Source organism: Carassius carassius, chromosome 37 (genome assembly GCF_963082965.1).
Source record: "Carassius carassius chromosome 37, fCarCar2.1, whole genome shotgun sequence".
NCBI classification, from domain to species: domain Eukaryota; kingdom Metazoa; phylum Chordata; class Actinopteri; order Cypriniformes; family Cyprinidae; genus Carassius; species Carassius carassius.
The window spans coordinates 13,087,872-13,109,413 of NC_081791.1; the positions used below are offsets into that span (position 1 = coordinate 13,087,872).

Below are 21,542 nucleotides of genomic sequence, written 5' to 3' on the forward strand. Positions count from 1 at the left end.
GATAACTGATATTTGAACCTCACAAGGAACACAAATAGCAACATAAATAGCACTCCTTATGCAAGGGTAGGAAAGGTGTATATCTGTTAATTTGTTTAATTTTACTGTATTTTTTTCTCTATATATAAATAAAAACTCATACACTTCTGTTAAAAACTTGTAATTTATTCCTGTGATGACAAAGCTGACTTTTCAGCAGTCTCTGGTGTCATATGATCTTTCAGAAGTCATTCGAAGGGTGACACCACATTTGTCTTTGTATGGTGAAATACTGCGGGCAAAATGCTGTTACTGCAATAGAAATCCAGCAGTTTGAAACATCTCGTGAGGAACACATGAGGCGAAACATTTCCCAATGCAGATTCAAGTTTGTGTCACTTTGAATACACAAATGTACAGTATTGACCTATGTGAAGCTGCAAACTCTGTTACATTATAAATATCTTTACGATCACTTTTGATCAATTTAATGCATCTTTGATGAAGAAAAGTTTTAAGTTCTTAAAAAGAAAAATCTTATTGACCTTACACTTTTGAATGGTACTGTAGTTTGGCATTAGTATATTACTAGGCTGCTGGTGTAATGCTTTAATATCTATAACAAAGCAGCACACAAACATTGGGTAAAATTGTACTTTTTTTTCATTAGATTTATTTATTTTATTGGTACTTTTCAATAAAATATATTTTATTTAATTCAACAAATATTTGGACTTTGCTGCAATACATTGCTGCATAATTAAGTTTGCTACTTTTTGGAACGGTCTTCATGTCAGGAGCTTGCCAACGATGCCTTAAAAAGTGATGTCTCTGTGGGATGCTCACAAGGTTTTGGAACGAGCGAATACATGTGCGATCTTTATCCTCTTGCTCTCTTGTTAGTCTCATGAGCACACACAGACTCCATCATTTAGCCATCAGTTTGTTTATCTAGGCGGCCGTTTGCCAAGATTAGCCCATAAACTGTGACCGCCTGTCACAATTAGCACTAACCCAGTCAAACTCATTTCACTCCCACTCGATTCTGTCCATCTCTCTGCGCAAGATAAAACCCTCTTCACAACCCTAATGTCACACATTCCCTCTCATTTCCGTAGTATTTATTTATATATTTTGGTAAAAATTCTCTGGCAAAAACTTTGAAACATCCTTAAAACTATAGATTTACTTGAGAAGCAGTTCTGCCCTCTGGATGTGTGCAAAACATAATCGCTATCAGCATGTCGCTATCAGCAGGTTTTCCGCCCTGAATTCGCCTTGCCGAGCTTGGCATTTTGTGCAGGTGTGCAAGTTCTTTGTGAATTTTTGCAGTTTTTGTCATTTATTGTTTGTTTGGATGTCTGTATGTCGGTGGGGGGTCGGTGTCTGTCTCTTCCTTTTGGCTGAGCACACATGTCTGAAGGGTTTCTCCCCTCCACTGAACTCTTCCACCATCCCTCCATCGCTCGTTTTCAGAGAGGCGGAGACGCGGGGGAGCTGCCGTCGCCACCGCTCCTGCTCCGACCCATCTTGTCTCCTAGCAACAGGGCTGTTTGGTCCGGGACCTGGGAGTGGAAGCAAGAGAGAAACAGAGTAGCAGAAAGGAGAGAGTGTTGAGGGAGAGATTAAAAGCGAAAGAGGGAAAGCTGTAATTATCTGGTGCTGCTGGAAGCAACGAGGGGCCTGGAAGAGCAGAGGAGAGATGGAGTGAGGGAGAAAGACAGTGAGGTTCTAGGTTAGAGGCGTTCATAGAGGGGTTATGTGGGGGAGGTAGAAAAGTGTGAGGGTTTAAAAAAGGCACAAGCATCCACTTATAGAGGTGGAGGTGGAGTAAAGGAATAATTCCCCTTGTTCATTTTGTTAATCTGCTCTTTTCGGGCACTGTTGGAAATGGTGGCTCCTGCCCGGTCTGTTATTGGAAACTGAGTAATGTTCTAGCAACAAAAAGTGCACAAAAACAGCACAAAAATCATGGAAACATTAAAACTGCCTAACAGTATAAAAATTATGCTTTGCGGGGTAATATTTTATTATAAATATATATTTTAAAGTTTTGGTTGAACTGAAAATTCACCCTAAATTCACCTTTCTATTTTTTTAAATGCATTTCACTGATCTAATCATGAATGATTCATTTATGCATATCTTTTTATTCGTTTATTTATTTTTGGACTTTGTAATTATTCATTGAAATACCCACATGGAGATGATGCTCATAGAGTGCGGGAGTACTGAACAGAGTTATTTTTGCCACTTTATAGGCCTTAAATGGTTAAAACACACACTTATATGTGTCCAAATGTCCATCTGCAAACAGCTGAAAAAGAAAACATATGTGTAACAGTACATTAGATCTGGGCAGCTCTTAAAGTGTAATAAAATAATAATTCTCTCACTGCTCTTAATTAAATCTCTTTTGTAATTTACAAAGTGAAGAATATACAGTGTTTTTATTCATTTGATTACTTTATACAATGTATGTAGCATTCCCTATTTATTTGTTCTACTGTAGTTTTTGTCCTATTGATTGTAAGTAGTTTCTTATTATTTAATTGCTGACTGTTCACTTGTCTTCAGGTGGGCTTTAGTACTGTTTTGTTTTTTTATTTAGGCTAGTTTTATTTATATATATATATATATATATATATATTGATACTGGTGCCAAAAATTATGAAATCAAAACTTTTGATATTATAAAGACTTTATGTAAAGCAAAAATAACTGTATTGTTATATATATCGTTACCGTGAAATAATGAAAATGATAATCCTGAAATAATACTTGTATCATGATACAAGACTTTGGTCATATTGCCTAACCCTACCATAAACTCGCATTCATATCCATCCTGTTGAATCAATTCCCATACTTATTATTATTATTATTATTATTATTTTGATATTTCGTTTCACTTGGATGTATGTCACGATACTGAAGAAATTTTCTGTAGCTACTTTCATTTCTTTTTACCAGTGTGGTCACATTAGTGAAATTTAAGCAGAATAAAAAAATAACATTGCAGACAAAACAAGTCTGTTGTCAGTAGTGTAGAATATGTAAAGCACTTTCAAACCAAGCAGCTTTCTGTTGGTCACCAACACCAACTGAGTGAAATATGTGGGGGGAAATTTCATCTATACTCAAAACTCAATCCACCAGATTCCCATTGAAATGACTGGGCTTCACCCATGAAATTTGGTGGTGATAAATGTGACCGGACCTTTTCTTAAAAGGGTCATATGATGCTGCTAAAAAGAACAGTATTTGGTGTAATGCAATGTGTTTATGCGGTTTAAGGTTAAAAAAACACATTATTTTCCATATAATGCACATTATTGTTTCTCCTTTATGCCCACCTTCTGATATGTGTCGATTTTTACAAAGATCATTGTTCTGAAAAGCACCGTGTGCTCTGATTGGCCATCTATCCAGTGTGTTGTGATTGGCCGAATGCCTCAAGCATGTGACAGAAATGTTACGCCACTTAACATATGCCGTTTCTCAGGCCAGCAGCACGATACTCAGTCCAGCTGCTCTGCTTGTACACATACCATCATCGGTTCTCTTTTAGCAGTTCAGTCAATGTACTGTTAGGAGTAACTGAATAACTCGGCATGTTGGTTTATTTCACGTCAGAGGGAGTGTAAGGCACGTTTATAAACCGAATAACTTAAGTAATTTGTGGATTAGTGCGTACTGGAGATGCGAACCATATCAAACGATTCAGTTCGATTTGGTTCGACTGGTTCACTAAGAAAATCCAGTTAAATAGAAGGATTAGTTCACGATCCAGACATCACTAGATGAGACAAAACCAATAAAACCCATTACAAACGAGACATTTGTTGCATCCAGTGGGGGTATAATTACTGATTATAATGACTTATACTGTCTTTTTACGCGTTGCGTATCGCGCTACATAAACATAAAACCATGTTTGCATATGGTATCTGAGAAACAAACAACAAGCCTACACTACTGCTCAAAACTCGCATTTGAATCATCATTGGCAAATTATTTAAATATAAAAAAACATCTTTGAGTTAATACAACCCGAATTCCGGAAAAGTTGGGACGTTTTTTAAATTTTAATAAAATGAAAACTAAAAGACTTTCAAATCACATGAGCCAATATTTTATTCACAATAGAACATAGATAACATAGCAAATGTTTAAACTGAGAAAGTTTACAATTTTATGCACAAAATGAGCTCATTTCAATTTTGATTTCTGCTACAGGTCACAAAATAGTTGGGACGGGGCATGTTTACCATGGTGTAGCATCTCCTTTTCTTTTCAAAACAGTTTGAAGACGTCTGGGCATTGAGGCTATGAGTTGCTGGAGTTTTGCTGTTGGAATTTGGTCCCATTCTTGCCTTATATAGATTTCCAGCTGCTGAAGAGTTCGTGGTCGTCTTTGACGTATTTTTCGTTTAATGATGCGCCAAATGTTCTCTATAGGTGAAAGATCTGGACTGCAGGCAGGCCAGGTTAGCACCCGGACTCTTCTACGACGAAGCCACGCTGTTGTTATAGCTGCAGTATGTGGTTTTGCATTGTCCTGCTGAAATAAACAAGGCCTTCCCTGAAATAGACGTTGTTTGGAGGGAAGCATATGTTGCTCTAAAACCTTTATATACCTTTCAGCATTCACAGAGCCTTCCAAAACATGCAAGCTGCCCATACCGTATGCACTTATGCACCCCCATACCATCAGAGATGCTGGCTTTTGAACTGAACGCTGATAACATGCTGGAAGGTCTCCCTCCTCTTTAGCCCGGAGGACACGGCGTCCGTGATTTCCAACAAGAATGTCAAATTTGGACTCGTCTGACCATAAAGCACTATTCCACTCTGAAATAGTCCATTTTAAATGAGCCTTGGCCCACAGGACACGACGGCGCTTCTGAACCATGTTCACATATGGCTTCCTTTTTGCATGATAGAGCTTTAGTTGGCATCTGCTGATGGCACGGCGGATTGTGTTTACCGACAGTGGTTTCTGAAAGTATTCCTGGGCCCATTTAGTAATGTCATTGACACAATCATGCCGATGAGTGATGCAGTGTCGTCTGAGAGCCCGAAGACCACGGGCATCCAATAAAGGTCTCCGGCCTTGTCCCTTACGCACAGAGATTTCTCCAGTTTCTCTGAATCTTTTGATGATGTTATGCACTGTAGATGATGAGATTTGCAAAGCCTTTGCAATTTGACGTTGAGGAACATTGTTTTTAAAGTTTTCCACAATTTTTTTACGCAGTCTTTCACAGATTGGAGAGCCTCTGCCCATCTTTACTTCTGAGAGACTCTGCTTCTCTAAGACAAAGCTTTTATAGCTAATCATGTTACAGACCTGATATCAATTAACTTAATTAATCACTAGATGTTCTCCCAGCTGAATCTTTTCAAAACTGCTTGCTTTTTTAGCCATTTGTTGCCCCCGTGCCAACTTTTTTGAGACCTGTAGCAGGCATTAAATTTTAAATGAGCTAATTAAGTGGATAAAAGTGTAAAATTTCTCAGTTTAAACATTTGCTACGTTATCTATGTTCTATTGTGAATAAAATATTGGCTCATGTGATTTGAAATTCCTTTAGTTTTCATTTTATTACAATTTAAAAAACGTCCCTACTTTTCCGGAATTCGGGTTGTACAAATAGTGAGTCAAAAGCCCAGACTGTCCTTGCAAAGTTTAAACTGCCCAAACAGCCTTTGTGCCACAGACACATTGCAGGCTACTGGTTCAGGAAACCGTTCTCGTCCTCCATAAAATGCACAGTACATATATAAATATTTTTGGGTTGGACTGTTCTGGAACAGTGTTGAAATACAACTTATCAACTGATTTCTGGTCGTGTCCTCTTTTGGAAAGCCAAACAAGTAGTTTCGCTTTCACAACAAAACACACAGTGACTCCACGACATGGCACGGGTGACAACAGCGAGAATAAAAGGTACTCTTTGCATGAAAATTTGGGCGGCATTATGCAAATCTTCCCACGTAGTGACGTAGAGATGTGGGGGCGTGTTAGAACGAGCAGTTTTAGGAGGGTGTGATTGACTCTTAACTTTTTATAAAGAATATCTCTTTGGATTTGAGACTTTAGTCTTTGCAACTTTACAGACCTTCTTTGTGCACCAAGAGCTTGTAACACTCCAAAGAGAAAGGAAAAATTTAAATCGCATCATATGACCCCTTTAAATCTAATTTGACTAGCATCAACCAAAAGACAAACAAATTTACACCCTAAATACTGTTCAAAATACTGAGCTTGATTGTGCACTCTGCCTTTTGATGTCAACAAAAAATGTACGTGGAGCATTATCCTTTTGGACTTATTTATTGGTAAAAAAAAAAATGCACATCTTTAAACTAATTTACTATTTTCAACCATTCCATCAGATGCCATTTTTGTTCTTACCACCAAACGCTGCACATGATTGTGGGATATCACAGACACCGTGAAGGATGCATTTATGCTGCCTTCAAAAAATCCACCAGATGAAGCCATCTCAGTACACAGAAACCAGAATTTGTACTAGGTTGATGTACTGCCCACCTAGATTTTTGGCAGCCATTATGTCTACATTTTTGATGCAATAAAATTGCACTTGATTTTTATCAATGCATGTAATGCCATGTTGCAGGGACACAAAGAAAATGCTAATATCGGGCTGTGAGCTTGTTGTGCAGGACAGCCTGCTTTTACCCTCTCAGGGTTCTGTGACTTTGACCCCGAACAGGCGGTGGGGGAAGGGGGATCTTTCTCTGTCCTATACTCAATGCCTTGGGTGCACCCCGTGAGTTAGTACGGGCATGCGCGAGTGTCCTGTCTGCTGTGCCTGAAGGTGCTGCGCTGACCCCCTCCCTCCTGTGTCCCACATTGGCGCGTGTGGTTGGGCTGCTGCTGTCACACGCACTATCGTCCCAGGCCGCTGATGTGCCCCGCAACGCTGGGAAAAGGGGGGTTGAAGTCCGGGCGGCATCATGCTACAGCAGCATGAATCTCTAACACACACACACATTGTCAGAGCCTTGCACACGTGTCCTATCTCCTGAAGTTAATGTAGTGAAGTGGAATCCAGCAGTAAACATGTGTGAGCCCATGTCACATTACTGCAGAGGCTCGCCGTCTGTCAGAGTTTCATGTTTAGCGTAGAACTATTCTTATAACATAATGTGATGATTTGAGATTGGAATACAAGTTATCATTAACAGTAAAATAATGGGAGTCTTCTGAGATTTGCTCCCTTGCTGCTATGGTAACCTCGTGGACCTGTACTGGGTGGTGGAGGAGACTGAGAGGGGGATGTGGTGGAGGTGAAGAGCACCACTGCATGTGACATGGGCGATGAGAGGAATAGAAGATGCAGATGGTGATTTGAGTTAGCTAGTCCAACTTTGACTTGGAGGTTCTGTGTGTGTCACATGACCCCGCTGCCCCACACACCTACCCAAGAGGCCAGTAGCAGTTACCCTGGTAACGAGGCTGGCCCTCCATTGGGAACTGGATCCCCAAACTACCATTTACTGCTCTAAACCTGATGCTGTGCAAAACAAGCAGAATGTGTGAAATATATATATATATATATATATATATATATATATATATATATTTATATATATTTATATGAGAGAGAGATATAGTCATACATAATACACAGAAGGCAATGATATGACCATATATATAACCTAATCATTACCATTAAAGTAAAATTACTAAACCTACACACCTTTCCAATCTGATACTGAGCTATGATGCTGTTTGATTACTGATTTGATATAAATTAATTAAAAAAAAAAAAAAAAAAAAAAAAATATATATATATATATATATATATAAAAAAAAAAATATATATATATATATATATATATATATATATATATATATATATATATATATCAGATGACATCATTGTTTCTGTTTATCCATGAAAAACTCAGATGTTTGTTTTGTGGGTTATTTTGAGTGTATTGTGTAAAAACTACGACTTTATTCAGCATTGTCTTCTCTTCCATGTCCAGAGGAGACAATGCTGAATAAAGTCGTAGTTTTTGCTATTTTGGGACCAAAATGTATTTTCGATACTTCAGAAAATTCTAACCGACCCTCTGATGTCACATGGACTACTTTGATGATGTTTTTCTTACCTTTCTGGACACGGACAGTATACCGTACACACAGTTTCAATGGAGGGACTGAGAGCTCTCGGACTAAATCTAAAATATCTTAAACTGTGTTCCAAAGATGAACGGAGGTCTCACGGGTTATTAATGACATAATTTTTGGGTGAACTATCCCTTTAAATACAGCACTGTATCATCATGTATCGGCAGAAGCAAGGTCCTGTACTAGCTTTTAAAGCTGCTTTTATATTGTACAACAACAGCATACAGCAATAACAAACAGCAGCAGCGTAGCAGATCTATTCCGCCAAATACCACATACTTTAACCTTGTCATATCCATTCCCATATTAAAATGAACTACTTTAACAAAGTAAAAATCATTTTTACAAAGGAAATATATTTCAAAAGATAGAATAGGCATCTCTAATCATATTACCAAATCACTGTTGTTTTACAGCACAGAATCATGTGCTGTGATAATCTCTATTTGACTTGAGAACGTGTTTGTCAGTCCATTATGATGATACAATGGTGTAGTATAATAAAGTATAACATAATTTTTGCTTGTGTGACGTTAGTTAAGTCTATGAAATAAATGTACTTCTTTGTGTGATTTCAGTGTGTGGACGGGGGCTCTGGGTTGGAGAACTCCTTTCTCAAGAGGGTCGCTGTGGTGGAGGACTTCTATGACATCATCTATGCCATGCATGTGGAGATCAGCTCCGACCCGGCCAAAGCACCCAAACATGCCGGACAGAAGAAAACGTATAAAGCGGTGAGGAAAGCAAGGAACTTCTTTCTCTTAGTCTCTGATTAGACATGGAAGTGTTTATGGACTTATATAGTTTAGATTGAATACCCCACCTGGCCCTTTTTTGACCGGCTGTATCTGTCTGTCACTTAAAGTGTGCCTTACTCTGTCAGTTTGATTTATTTCCTCTGTGATTCTCATGAGCAGGAGCGAGCGGTCCCTGCTGTGTGTTGTTCTGGTGTGATTTGTAGCAGAGAATTGCTGGCCTCTGTGAATTTTGGGTGAATCAGTCAGAATACGCCAACATTACCTAGTACTGAATGCTATACTGACTATGTAGAACTTATTTTCTTTTCTTTTTTTTTCTTTCTGCATTGTTTTTTTAGTCTTTTTTTTTCTCTTTGCATTTTTTTCCCCTGAATTTAATTTTTCTTTATTTGTTTCCTTTTGAATTTTGTTTCTGAATTTCATTTTATGTTTCTGTATTTTTTTCTTTCTCGATTCATTGTATTTCTACTTCAAAAAACAGCAACAACATTTTCATATGTTCATGTTTTTGCATTTCATTTTTATTTTGTCTTTCTAGCTTTGTTTTTCCTCTCTTTATTATTGTGCATTTCTTTCATTCTCTGCATTGTTGTAGGCAGAGATGAGGATCAGTTCATATTTAGAAGATATATTTAGGTCTGCGCTGAACATCTTTAGAACTCTGTATCTCACATGTGCTGTCATGGAAACATGGGAAGTGAGAGTGACATGGGCCGCTCACACCTGGTCTGGTGGATGTGCTGAGGTCCACAGGTCCAGTGCTGCTGCCCTCTCTTGGACAGTTACAAAAGTGCATGTTTGCTCTCACGTGCATTTACAGTCAGTATCTTTTACATGCCAGGTATTACCAATAAAAGCATAAGTTTGTTTTTGGTTTTGTTATATTAATAATCTTTTTATACATGTGCACATATTGTACCCTCTGTTCCTTGTTCCTATCGTGCTTGACACGCTTTTGGCCTGAGTGGAGGGCAGGGCCTTGAGCATCAGGATTTGTGTGCCTGCTCCTCTTAGGATCTCCGGGAGGGATTCAGGGTGCTGGAAAGGGGAAAGCTCAGGTTTTCAGGCTGTTTTATCACTGTAGCAGTGGGGTTTGTGTGTTTAGTTCAGCTTCTGTCTTCGTAATGCACACGTGTTCATGCTATACCCTCCATCTGTGGTTCCATGGCCGTCCATGCTTGTTAGTTAGAGCCTCATGGGAGATTAGAGAGGCACAAGGGACTTTCAATGTGGGGGTGTACTTTCTCTTTTTCTTTGTCCAGTTTAATGGCAGAAAGGTTTAGGAGGGATAAACTAAAAATATGCAAAGAAAGCGGGTTAACGTAGAAAAATTATACATATATGAAATGTATAAGTGAGAAAAAAAATGAATTTCAGATGGAAACAGCACTCTAGCTACATACGTTTGTGTACATGACATGATTTGAATCTCACTGTGTGTGTGTGGGACAGAGAAATGTTTTGACAAGGACAATTATAAGCACTCTCACAGAGTTAATTATTTTATCTTTCATATAGACATAGAGTAGAAAGTGAGAGGGAGGTGTGTGTGTGTTTAAATGTAAAGATATCAGTATGATAGTCTCCCAGGGATCAGGCTGGACTTGATGACAGTATTATAATAAATCATCTAAGCATTCACACCCTGTCTGCAAACTAATCGTCTTTTCTGTTTGCTGCTACTGCCTCACTTGCTCTCTGTTAAGAATGGGAATAAATCACCTCTGATAGATATAAGGTGTCTCTCATAAGTAAAATGTGGGGAAAATGTTGATAATTTCACCTAAACAAGTAGGCTAATTAATAATGATGCATGTTAAAATGACCAGTATGACACTTTTAATGTGTGAAGTTTAATGTTTGTTTTACTCACTAACATTGTATCACCAGTAATGGTGTCACAACTTTTTTAACATGTCAAGTAATAGCAGCTGCACAAGATTAAATAAAGGTCCCACTTTATATTAGGTGGCCTTAACTACTATGTACATACATAAAACAATGCACTTTTTGTGTTCATATTGTATTGCAAAACACTTTTGCTGCTACTGAGGTGGGATACAAGTAAGGTTAGGGACAGGTTTGGTGGTATGGGTAGGTTTAGGGGTGGGTTAAGGTGAACGGATGGGTCAACAGTGTAATTCTAAATGTCATTGCAGAAATTAATTGCGGATGCAATTGCATGCAGGTATTGTTAAAAATGTAAGACAATGTAAAAAACCTGTACTGTATGTTACCTACACAATGAGTGCATTGTATCAAATGATGAACTTAAATGTAAGTACATAACAGTTAAAGCCACTTAATTTAAAGTGGGACTGAAATAAATAAATAGTCCAATAATCCAAATTTAAGGGGTTTCTTTTTGCTTTTTTTCCATAATCTTCCTCTTTTTAATTTATGCTATAATTTCTTATCTGAATTTTTTTATTATTATTTATATAATGCACAAAGGCACTTCTGAGCATGAATTCTATAACACTCAAGAGTTTGGACTTGGAGAATCAGAGTCTCACAAAATGCTAAAGTGAAGTTTAATATGGTGTGTGTTCGTGTGTCAGATAGCGGAGACATATGCGTTCCTGCCCAGAGAGGCGGTGACCCGTTTCCTGATGAGCTGTGGAGAATGTCAGAAGAGGATGCACATCAGCCCCAGCGGAGCAGAGTTCAAAGGTATCACACACACACACACACACACACACACACACACACAAACCAACCTGGATCACGTCAGATGAGTACATTTTATTTACAGGGAGCTTTATTGCTTTATGTATAAATTCCAAGGGAAATCATTGACTCTGATCCAAAAAAAACGACAAGCTAGAAACTATTCATTTCCATATATTAGTACATATTCAAACCCATAATGCTTCATTGGATAACTTATTGTCTTTGTTGCGAAATCCCCCTCTCGTCCCTTTTGTCCCCTGCCCACCCTGTAATGATCTTCCCCCGTCGTGCTAGCCCGAAGCTAATGAACCCCCCCCCCCCCCCCCCCCCGACACACACACATCTCAACACCCTCTGATTAGGCTGCAGTCACTGGAGTGTCCTCCCTCCCTCCCTCCCTACAAACTGCAATTAGCCCAATTACAGGCCTTTTAACAAAGCAAATGCCTCTGAAACCAGATTATTTCTACAGAGAGAGAGAGAGGGATTGTGGGTGGAATCCATTGGGGGAGGGTTTTTGATTGGGAAATTTTCACTAGTATGAAAAATATTATTATTTTTCGTCATTTTGGAGAACCTGCAATCCCAGTTAGTCCGACCCCAGCTGTGCGGGATGCCAATCAGAAGTACTGCCCATAATAAAGCACTGCTCTGCGATAAACAGAGGCAACACCTCCCAGGACTGAGCTGTCAAAGCACTGTGTCATTGCTGGGCTTAGGTTGGGTGTTGCTCATAAAGAGAACAACTAATTGGCTTCTTGCCCACTGGGGTGCACAGCCCTCCCCCCTCCAGCCAGCCGTACGAAAGTTCAGTGCTGAATTATTTAGAGTAATTAATTACTGTACACTCGCTTGTCTTTAATTGACACTCAGGCTGTGGTTGATATTGGCTCTTCTATCCACATATCTGCTGTTGCTGCCTTGCGGCTTCAGGAGTAATTTATATATAGATACAGAAGAAGTGATATTAGTAGCACATGCTGAGGATGTGGTGAAATCATGTCAACACACCTTTTTCCTAACTCTTTCTTCAGCTGACAGATGCACAGTATGATGGCTAAATATAAACTAATTAGTGTTTTTTGTTTAGCTCAACATATACTTGCTTCATTCTTTGATTTAATGTTAACATACGAAGGCATATTTAAAGTACTTATTTTTAACTGTAGTGTGTTATTTGAGATTTAATTTAAAGATAATTTATTGTAATACATTTTACGTTTTTCAATAAATATTTACAAAATAGTTGATATACAATAAATACATGATATACAAGTTTCAATTACATTATATCCATGTTTCAAAGACAGTGGAAGTAATTATAAAATAACATATAAAGATGCAGGAAGTCTTAAGTGGGTCAAAATTCAGCATTTTATTTAAATTTAAACTAATACATTTTTGTCTAAGTGTAAATAACATGCAGTTAAGTGTTTGAAAACATTACATTCTAAAGTTGGGGTGGTGACTCTAAAGGTTCTTATTGGGGTGGTGTTAGCGCAGTGGATAAGACAAGACGCATGCCTGTGGTGTGGGAGACCCGGGTTCGAATCCCCTGAGCAAGACACTTAACCCCTAGTTGCTCCAGAGGCGTGCGACCTCTGACATATATAGCAATTGTAAGTCGCTTTGGATAAAAGCGTCAGCTAAATGTAAATGTAATGTAAATGTAAAGTACATTATTTCCATAGTAAGAATTATTTTTAAAAGAATGCTTAAGTTCTTTTTCATAATGGGTGGCACTAACTATTAGCTTCAGTAATTCATGCTAGCTTGTGTGTGTGTGTGTGTGTGTGTTTTGCAGTCTCTGGTGAAAAACTTATGGAAAGACTTCATCAGCGTAATATACCTGTCTTTTTAGCAGCCTGACAAAACTGTAAATCATCTGAAAATAATTTTTGTCTTTAACCATTATTACCATTGTTGGTTTTAGCTGTGATTTTTAGATCCTGAATGTTTTTTGTAGTTTGTTGTGGTAAATCCATATGAAATGACAAATGAGAAAATGAAGTTGATCAATACAGCGCAAACAGCTCATCCATTACTATGTGTGTATGTGTGCGTGAGATTATCAGGAGGTAATGGCTTGCTTCATGGCTCTTTTAACTCAAAGCCGATAAAATCCATAAATTAGAAGGCTGTTATATGACCAAAAAAGCTTCCACATTTATGAAATCTAAAGGAAATTGTTGGGTATTCCTTATGTTTTAAACCTTCTTCAGGAAACCGAGGAGGAACATATTGTCAGTGCACTTCTGTATGTGAGTGCACTTAAAGGGTTAGTTCACCCAAAAATGAAAATTCTGTCATTAATTACTTACCCTCAGCTTTCTCATCCTCCATAGACAGCAACAGCTTCCACATTCAAGGCCAAGAAAGGTATTAAGAACATCGTTAGAATAGTTCAACCATAATATTATGAACTTACAAGAATACTTTTTGTGTACAAAGAAATTTTAAATAGTCACTTTGATCCGCTATTTCATCTCTGTTGTAAAGATGTCCTTATTACCTTTCTGGGACTTAAATGTTACGGTTGCATTGCTGTCTTTACAGGGTCAGAAAACTCTCATATTTCCTCAAAATATCTTAATTTGTGTTCCAGAGATGAACAAATGACTTATGAGTTTGGAATGACATGAGGGTGAGTAATTAATGACAGAATTTTGGGGTGAACTATCCCTTTAAAATTGTGTGTGTGTGTGTGTGTGTGTGTGTGTGTGTGTGCATAAACCCAAACAACACAGACACTACACAAATCAGAAATTATTACTGTCAAAGTCAGAAGCATTATCATCATGATCTTTACACAAATATTCACAGTGGTTTTTCACACAAATCACAGGACATCATTACAGTGGCTTTGGATGAAAATATAAAAGCTGTGGGTGGAGGATGGATTTAAATATCTACACATTTTTCAATGAATATTAATGTAATTTGCATATAGATTTTTGTATTCTTTTTTTTTTTTATAATTAGGCTTTTGTTTGACACTGTAAATCTGAGGCAGAAGTGTGCCTGTAGAAATCACTGGGGCATATACTGTCCTCTAGTGACAGTTTAGAGAAATAGCATTTACTGTTTTCACACACTGCCTACTCCCATCATAAATTCTTTGTGATATTAGTAATTTTTCAATACTATTTAGGTCAGATAGACTGGATAGTATGCACATCGGGATGCAGAGTCTTTATATGATTCTGCCCTATAACAACAGAATTATTAACTTTTCCTGTTGTTATATAATTATATTAGTATGGCCTAACCATTGCAAATCTCTCATGCTTTCTCAGAAAACAACCAACCAACTTCTCTGGCGGCCGACCTCATAGACTTCAACATGCCCCTCACAACAACCTACTTGAAACAGAAGAAACTACAGTGCATGAACAACAACGAACAGGTACAGCAGTCTTCGATACATGTTTATTGGCCAAATGTTTACAGCATGTAAACAGCCAAGTCTCATTTCAGTCCATCCAGATGGCACAGAAATCATTGAGGCATTGTGCGGAGGTGTGTGGAGGTGTTTTAATTCAGTTTGCATTTATTTATTTATATTAGAAGGTAAAAAATGTCACTATTCATTATTTTGTAGCCCTAATAGGTATTTCTGGCACTGTCAGAATGTGCTGCTTATAATATGCAGAAAGATGAACTCATTGGCCACATGTGTGTGGGGAGGGTGGATGTGAGTTTGCGTGGTAGTATTTAGAAGGAATGGCAGTTAGTTCTCTTCTAATTAACAAGTGTTCTGAGCAGCTGGCTAATTAGCTGAGGTGTGAGAAAACCGGTGAAGTGGCAATCTAACGAAGAAAGGTGAACCCTTCTTACAGTCACGTACAGTACTCCTTAGTTTGTACACACACGGAAATGTGTTCATCTTAAAGTTTGCTCAGTAGAAACTTCAATCAGCATTGTTAGTCCAAAGTCCATAATTATAAAGATAAAGTTTTAAAAACCACTCTAATTCTATGAGAATAGTAATGCTCAGACCACAACTATAACAATAACGACACAGAGGAATGATTACATTGCAATCACAGACTTTATTTTTTAATAAGTGATAAAAACGTTGGCCACAAACACAATACAAAAACTTGAACAATTACATAACTCAGGCTAAAAGGAAGCGCTCTTTCTTTGATTAACATTCTGGCAAAGTTATGAACGCACATTCTTCCAGTAAGGTTAATACAAAGTGCATTCAGTATATCTGGTCTTTTAAAAAGGTTTTCAAAAGTTAGCACAAAAACTTTATTGTACACCATTCATGGAAGGTTTTATTTATGAAACATTTTGTTCTTTAAATGTTTCTAATTGTTTCATAAGAGATCATTCATAAGTAATGTTTCCTTACCTTTTTTTTTTTAAATGATAAATGGAATGTTCCCTTAACATTTGCATAATGTAACAAACAGATGTTTTTAAAATAAAATAAAAAACTGACATTTTGAACATTCAGAAAATGCTCAGAAATAATGTTTTCAGAACATTCTTAGAACATATTTTTGTTAGCTGGCCAGTCACATGCTTATAATAACCAGAAAATTAACAGCAGCTGGTGAGGAGGACTATATTATACTATTTATATAGTTCATGTTTTTGGTTTAAGATACTTAAAACAACGATCTTAAACACAATTTAAGATATTTTGGATGAAAACCGGGAGGCTTGTGACTGTCCCATAGACTGCAAAGTAAATTACACTGTCTAGGTCCAGAAAAGTATGAAATGCATTTCAGAATACTCCATCATTGTTTCATCCATAATGTTATGAAGTGACGAGAATACTTTTTGTATGCAAGTAAAACTAAAATAATGACTTTATTCAACAATTCGGATACATTTTCTACATGTATTTACGCTGTGATTTGAAAGGAAACAGCGCATTGTGGTGTGGGTGACATAGAAGCGCATAAGCTGCCTGCGTTCAGCTCATATTCTCCAAAATTACCCTATGGTGATGTGGAAAGACACAGATATTTGCGTACAAAAAGGACTTAAACTACTTCAGTATGTGCGAATTGAATTTACTTAATACAAGAGTTTCACAATTTGAGTTGAATTACTGAAATGATTTTTTTCCACGACATTCTAATTTATTGAGATGCACCTGTATTATGGAGACACTACACCAGGTTCCTGACCCAATTAACTGACTTAACTGGTCAACCAGCTTCTGCAAAATAACCAAGGTTGACTAGCTCTGACCATGGCTATGCTGTTCCTTTAACTAGTTCGGCACCCAACCTATACAGCACTAACCACTATAAACCAGTCTGGACCAGATTTCATACTGGTTTAGGCAGGTCTTTTCGATTTCAATACACAGAAATATCTCTAACTCCAAATTATGTTTCCATTTTACTGTTATTGTGTACCGAATGCCAGACAAGACATGCCGCAGTGTGATTTCATTATTGTTATAGAATCTGCCTTTGCACTGCAGCTGTTTGCTTTCTATGCTGTGAAATTTTCTTATATAAAATCTCCTAATATAAAAGCTCATGATGCTCCAGAATCTCTGTATTGAATCCATACCTTGTTTTAAAGGATCACTGTATTCACTCTTTTTGTTAGTGCAGGGAGCAGACAGGAAGTGTATGTGAAATGTCCTACTGCAGTTTTGGTCTCTGTGGGTGAGGCATGACAGGAGAAGTGGGCAGACGAAAGCACAAGAGGCACTATCAATAAATATAGGGTACAGTTCTATATCACAAATAACATTAACATGGAGAGCATGAGGCTAGCTTTAACCATTTAAAATTGTCATGATTTGTTTTAATAAAAATATATATCTTGAATTAAAGGGAAATGCTGTATACATTTATAAATAACTACAGTATACGGAATGTGACAACTACAGTTACTTAAAAAATAACATTAGTTCCAAGTTAACTTTACAGATTAATTTAGGTTAAATTTGCATTTGAGTTTTATTTCATTTTGATATTCATTTACCGTTCATTGCTAAAAAAACAAAAATTAATTAACATCACAAATCAGGTTTTTAAACAACATTTAGAATTTTTTTTTGGCAAAAAATTAATAACAGGGTTGTAAAAATGGAAAACTTCATTCAAAATGAATGTACATTAAAAGTTTGTGGTCAGTAAGAATGTTTCTAAAAGTTTCTTATGCTCACCAAGGCTGCAAATACAAATACAAATACAAATACAGCAAATATAATAATATAGCAAAATATTTCTACAATTTAAAATAATGGTTTTCTATTTTAATATATTTTGAAATGTAATTTATTCCTGTGATTTGTAAGTTGAATTTTCAGCAGAAATGACTGATTTGCTGCTATAGAAATATTGTTTATTTTTATCAATGTTGAAAACAGTTGTGCTGCTTAATATTTCTGAGGAAACTATGATACAACCCCCCCACCCCCCTCAATATTTTGACAAAGAAAAGTTCAAAAGAAAAGCATTTACTTGAAATGTAAATCGTTCTTTCACCTTTGATCAGTTTAATGTGTTTACTGAATAAAAGTCATTTAGTTAAAAAAAACATGATTCTAATAATTAAAGCTGGCGATGATGCTTTGAAGGTTAAGCTCCACCTTTTATTCTTAAAGGTCTTATGTTGTACCCTATTTGCAGAAAGCATAAAGGCATATGAAAAAAGGCCAAGTAAGATATTGGAGACTAAGTGCTGAGATACTGAAATGGCAAAAGAAAAGATTGAGAAACCAAGAGAATTGCACAAATAGGCAGAATAATTAACAAAGAGGCCCTCGGCTGAGCATCGGAGTGAGAGCAGAGGAGGCTGGTCGGCCCTGCAGGACGCATGTGTGTCCAGCTCAATTCAATAAAGAAGGAAATTAGCAGCATCCTTCCTGCAGGCTGCAGACTCCCGGCTCTCAGAGGGGGGATGGAGGAGATTAAGGAGAGGGGGAATGTTCATTATCGTTTATGGCCGCTTTTTTCCCCATTTGCTGTATCTCCTCTTCAGGAAACTAATTTCATTCTCTCTCCTCCTTTAGCTCTCTTTCTCCCTCCCACTTTCTCTCTCTGGGGAAAGGTGTGAGATTCTCAAATATTCTAGCAAATTAGGCCTACTGTAGTCACATAGAAATCAGATGATAGATTTGATTCCATCTACAATCCTACATGCATCAAATGGATAATCAATGTTTTCTTTGTGATAGTCAGCTTTGCTGAAAAATAGCTGCTGTATTTCTAAGTCTTACATTTAGTTTGTAAAATTTGTCACACTGAAAAATTGGCAGTGTCACTATATGGCAGAGATGTCTAGCGGTGTATGTGAATGTGTCATTTGTTCTTATAAAAGCTGTACTGTGCCATTTTGTCTGTAGGTGGCAGATTCACCAAGCAATTCATTCTGCTAACTAACAATCCAACTAGCTGAACAAAGTTGTTTTGTAATCTATTGTTGGTTTTAGTTCAGATACAGTACAGTAGTCAGTGGAAACCGGTGAAAAAAAACTCAAGAACATTTTATTTTATTATATTTTGTGCTGTTTTTGGTTTCTTAGAATTACATTTTAATGGCTATTTAACGGCAATGATTATTAAGTGTGCATTTCTGTCTTCTAAAAAAAAAAACTATACAGTAGCAGTTCACAACCACCTTAAAAGATAATGACTCACGTTGTTGTCCTGCATCTCTGTTGTTAATCTATTTCTTAAAGTCAGTCTAAATATAACACAGACTTTTGCTTCAAATCACTGGTATGTACAGTTTGCATTATGAGCCAGAATTGTATTTTCCAGTTCCTTTGAATGTATGTGCTTCTCCTGAGGGCTCCATTAGTGACTCATAAATCAAAGTGTGTGTATGTGTATGTTCATGCACTTAGATGTTCACTGGGTAATTGAGGACTGTATCAGGATGGAGAGTTTACTGCATTGATGTATTGGAAAAAGTATATAGAAAAAACTAGGCTGATTCTTAGCCGTGTTCCTAGGTTTTTCTTATTTCTACCGTATAAGCCTTCAGTATGCTGAGACAGTGGGCATAAGTAATAAATCTACAATTATTTTGGTTCTTTTTAAAATAAAAAGGCGATGTTGTCTTGCTTTATATGAATATGGATTTCTAGAACAAATGTTGCATTTACAGTAGGGGAAGATGGAGGCAGCGAGAGAGAGGGGAGGGGACGTGAAGTGCTCTAAAGTGGTTTTGGTGACTCTGTACCTCACTGTACAGTACTCCTAGCAGGAGCGTGACGTCAGCGCCCTGGCCCCGCCCCCGTCTTCAGGGCTGGAGAGGCTCTCGCGACCGCAGCAATATTGTTGCAATATTAAACGGATAGAGAGTGCAGAGGAGAGGGGCACTGCAACGAGGGGGATCTTAGAAGAATATTAAAAACAAATTGCGTCCACCAGTGAAGGTAAGGATTCAATTAGGCTGCCATGAATTCATTATCTTAAATAGCAGGTTATTATAGATTTCCCCTCATCAGAAAACGGCGTTTTTTTAACGAGTGCTGCAAAGAGCGAATGGGAAGGTCGTTATGTTTATTTATTATTCCAGTTAGGAGTTATGTCATGTGTATGTTTAAAGTTGGACGTTTAAAACGACATTGCCGTTGTTTACCGTGGTGTTTAACCTGTACAAACCCGAGACGCGTCTGCCGGTCAAGTTTAACACTATTGATATCGGAATGAAGCCGGGTTATTTTAACGTATTTGGTGAGTAGCAATCGCGAAACCTTGGCAACAGGATAGCGTCCATTTAGATTGTTATCATCATTCAGCATTTTTTTCTAAAGTATTTCAGTCGTGGCTGTCATATGCTGATAAATATGCGCTTTACACGCTTGATGTATTATTGATAATGCATGCATGCTGACAGCAGTGTTATTACTTTTTGGTTAGTTAGTTTGTTTGTTTGTTCATTTTAATTAGCACCGTGAGTAGCCTATAAACACAACATAGCAGAAATATGTGTACGACTGTCAAATGGGTTTATTTAATAAATTATCATGCATGTAAGATCTGCATAAAGAAAAAAATGTGACTTGAGTGCAAATAATATCAGAAATAAACAATAGAAACGTGTAGCCTAGGTGTGTACGAGACCTATATGTTGAGGTTTCGAGGCACTTGATTAATCAGTGTGACCCTCAATCTGTGTGTGAACTTGTTTATAGGTCATGACATTATTCTAGCTATATGAAAATATAAATTATAGAGTTATGGATTGATATAGTATGACAGTGGGTGATGCAGGGCATCTGTCTCTACATACGTTCGATGAAAGGGTTTGGGCATTTAAGGAATCCGTTGATGGGATTTTGGTAGCTTGTGTGGAGAAATGCATGACTAAAGTACATCCAGGATAGTCGTATAGTAGCCTATAGTACAAGAATAGTTAGGACGTTTTTTTTAAACGCAATTTTTTTTTTGTGCTTATATACTGTCATAGCTAGATATTGTTAAATGATGAAATAATTTGTATTTAATGAATAACTATATAAAAAAAAAAGTCCAGCATGTGCCTTTTTGTTGTTGTTGTTTTTTTTTAATCCAGATCTGGCAAAGCTGGTTCTGCATGCTTTTATCGTTACTGTACATTGCACGAAGGCCTGAAATCAGAGAACAGCTTACTAACTTACAAATCTCACTAAGTGCTTTTTGTATCATTAAGATAAATAAGTTTCAGAGATTGCTGCCTTTGCTTAAGTAGTGCTAGGGTTTTGATTGTTTGCACTGCCACTTGTTCTTGGCCCACTGCCGTTGACACTTAGCTTCCAGTGAGCATAAAAGTCCAAATAAAAGATATTTATTTCTTTAATAAACATTCACACCCTATTATGCATAATTCACATGCACTCATAGACAGAAAAAAAACGTTATTGCAAGGAAGAAAGTTCAGCTTGCTCTGTAATTTTGTGTGAATTATGTTTTGTGCAATTAATAGACAGCTCAGCAGTTATTCCAGTGTTGTTTCTGTCTGTTCTGTTCTTCTGTGCCTCCGGC

At 37.2% G+C, this 21,542-nt stretch overlaps 1 protein-coding gene across 2 annotated transcripts in view; it reads left to right on the forward strand.

Moving 5' to 3' along the window:
• The window catches only part of LOC132118038 (nucleolar protein 4-like), a 109,311-nt gene that overhangs the window by 9,952 nt on the left and 77,817 nt on the right, over positions 1-21,542 (forward strand). For both annotated transcript variants that reach the window (XM_059527518.1, XM_059527519.1), the window contains exons 2-4: positions 8,728-8,883; positions 11,469-11,580; positions 14,877-14,986. In XM_059527518.1, coding sequence (XP_059383501.1) covers positions 8,728-8,883; positions 11,469-11,580; positions 14,877-14,986 — 378 coding nt within the window. The remainder of the gene's footprint in view (positions 1-8,727; positions 8,884-11,468; positions 11,581-14,876; positions 14,987-21,542) is intronic.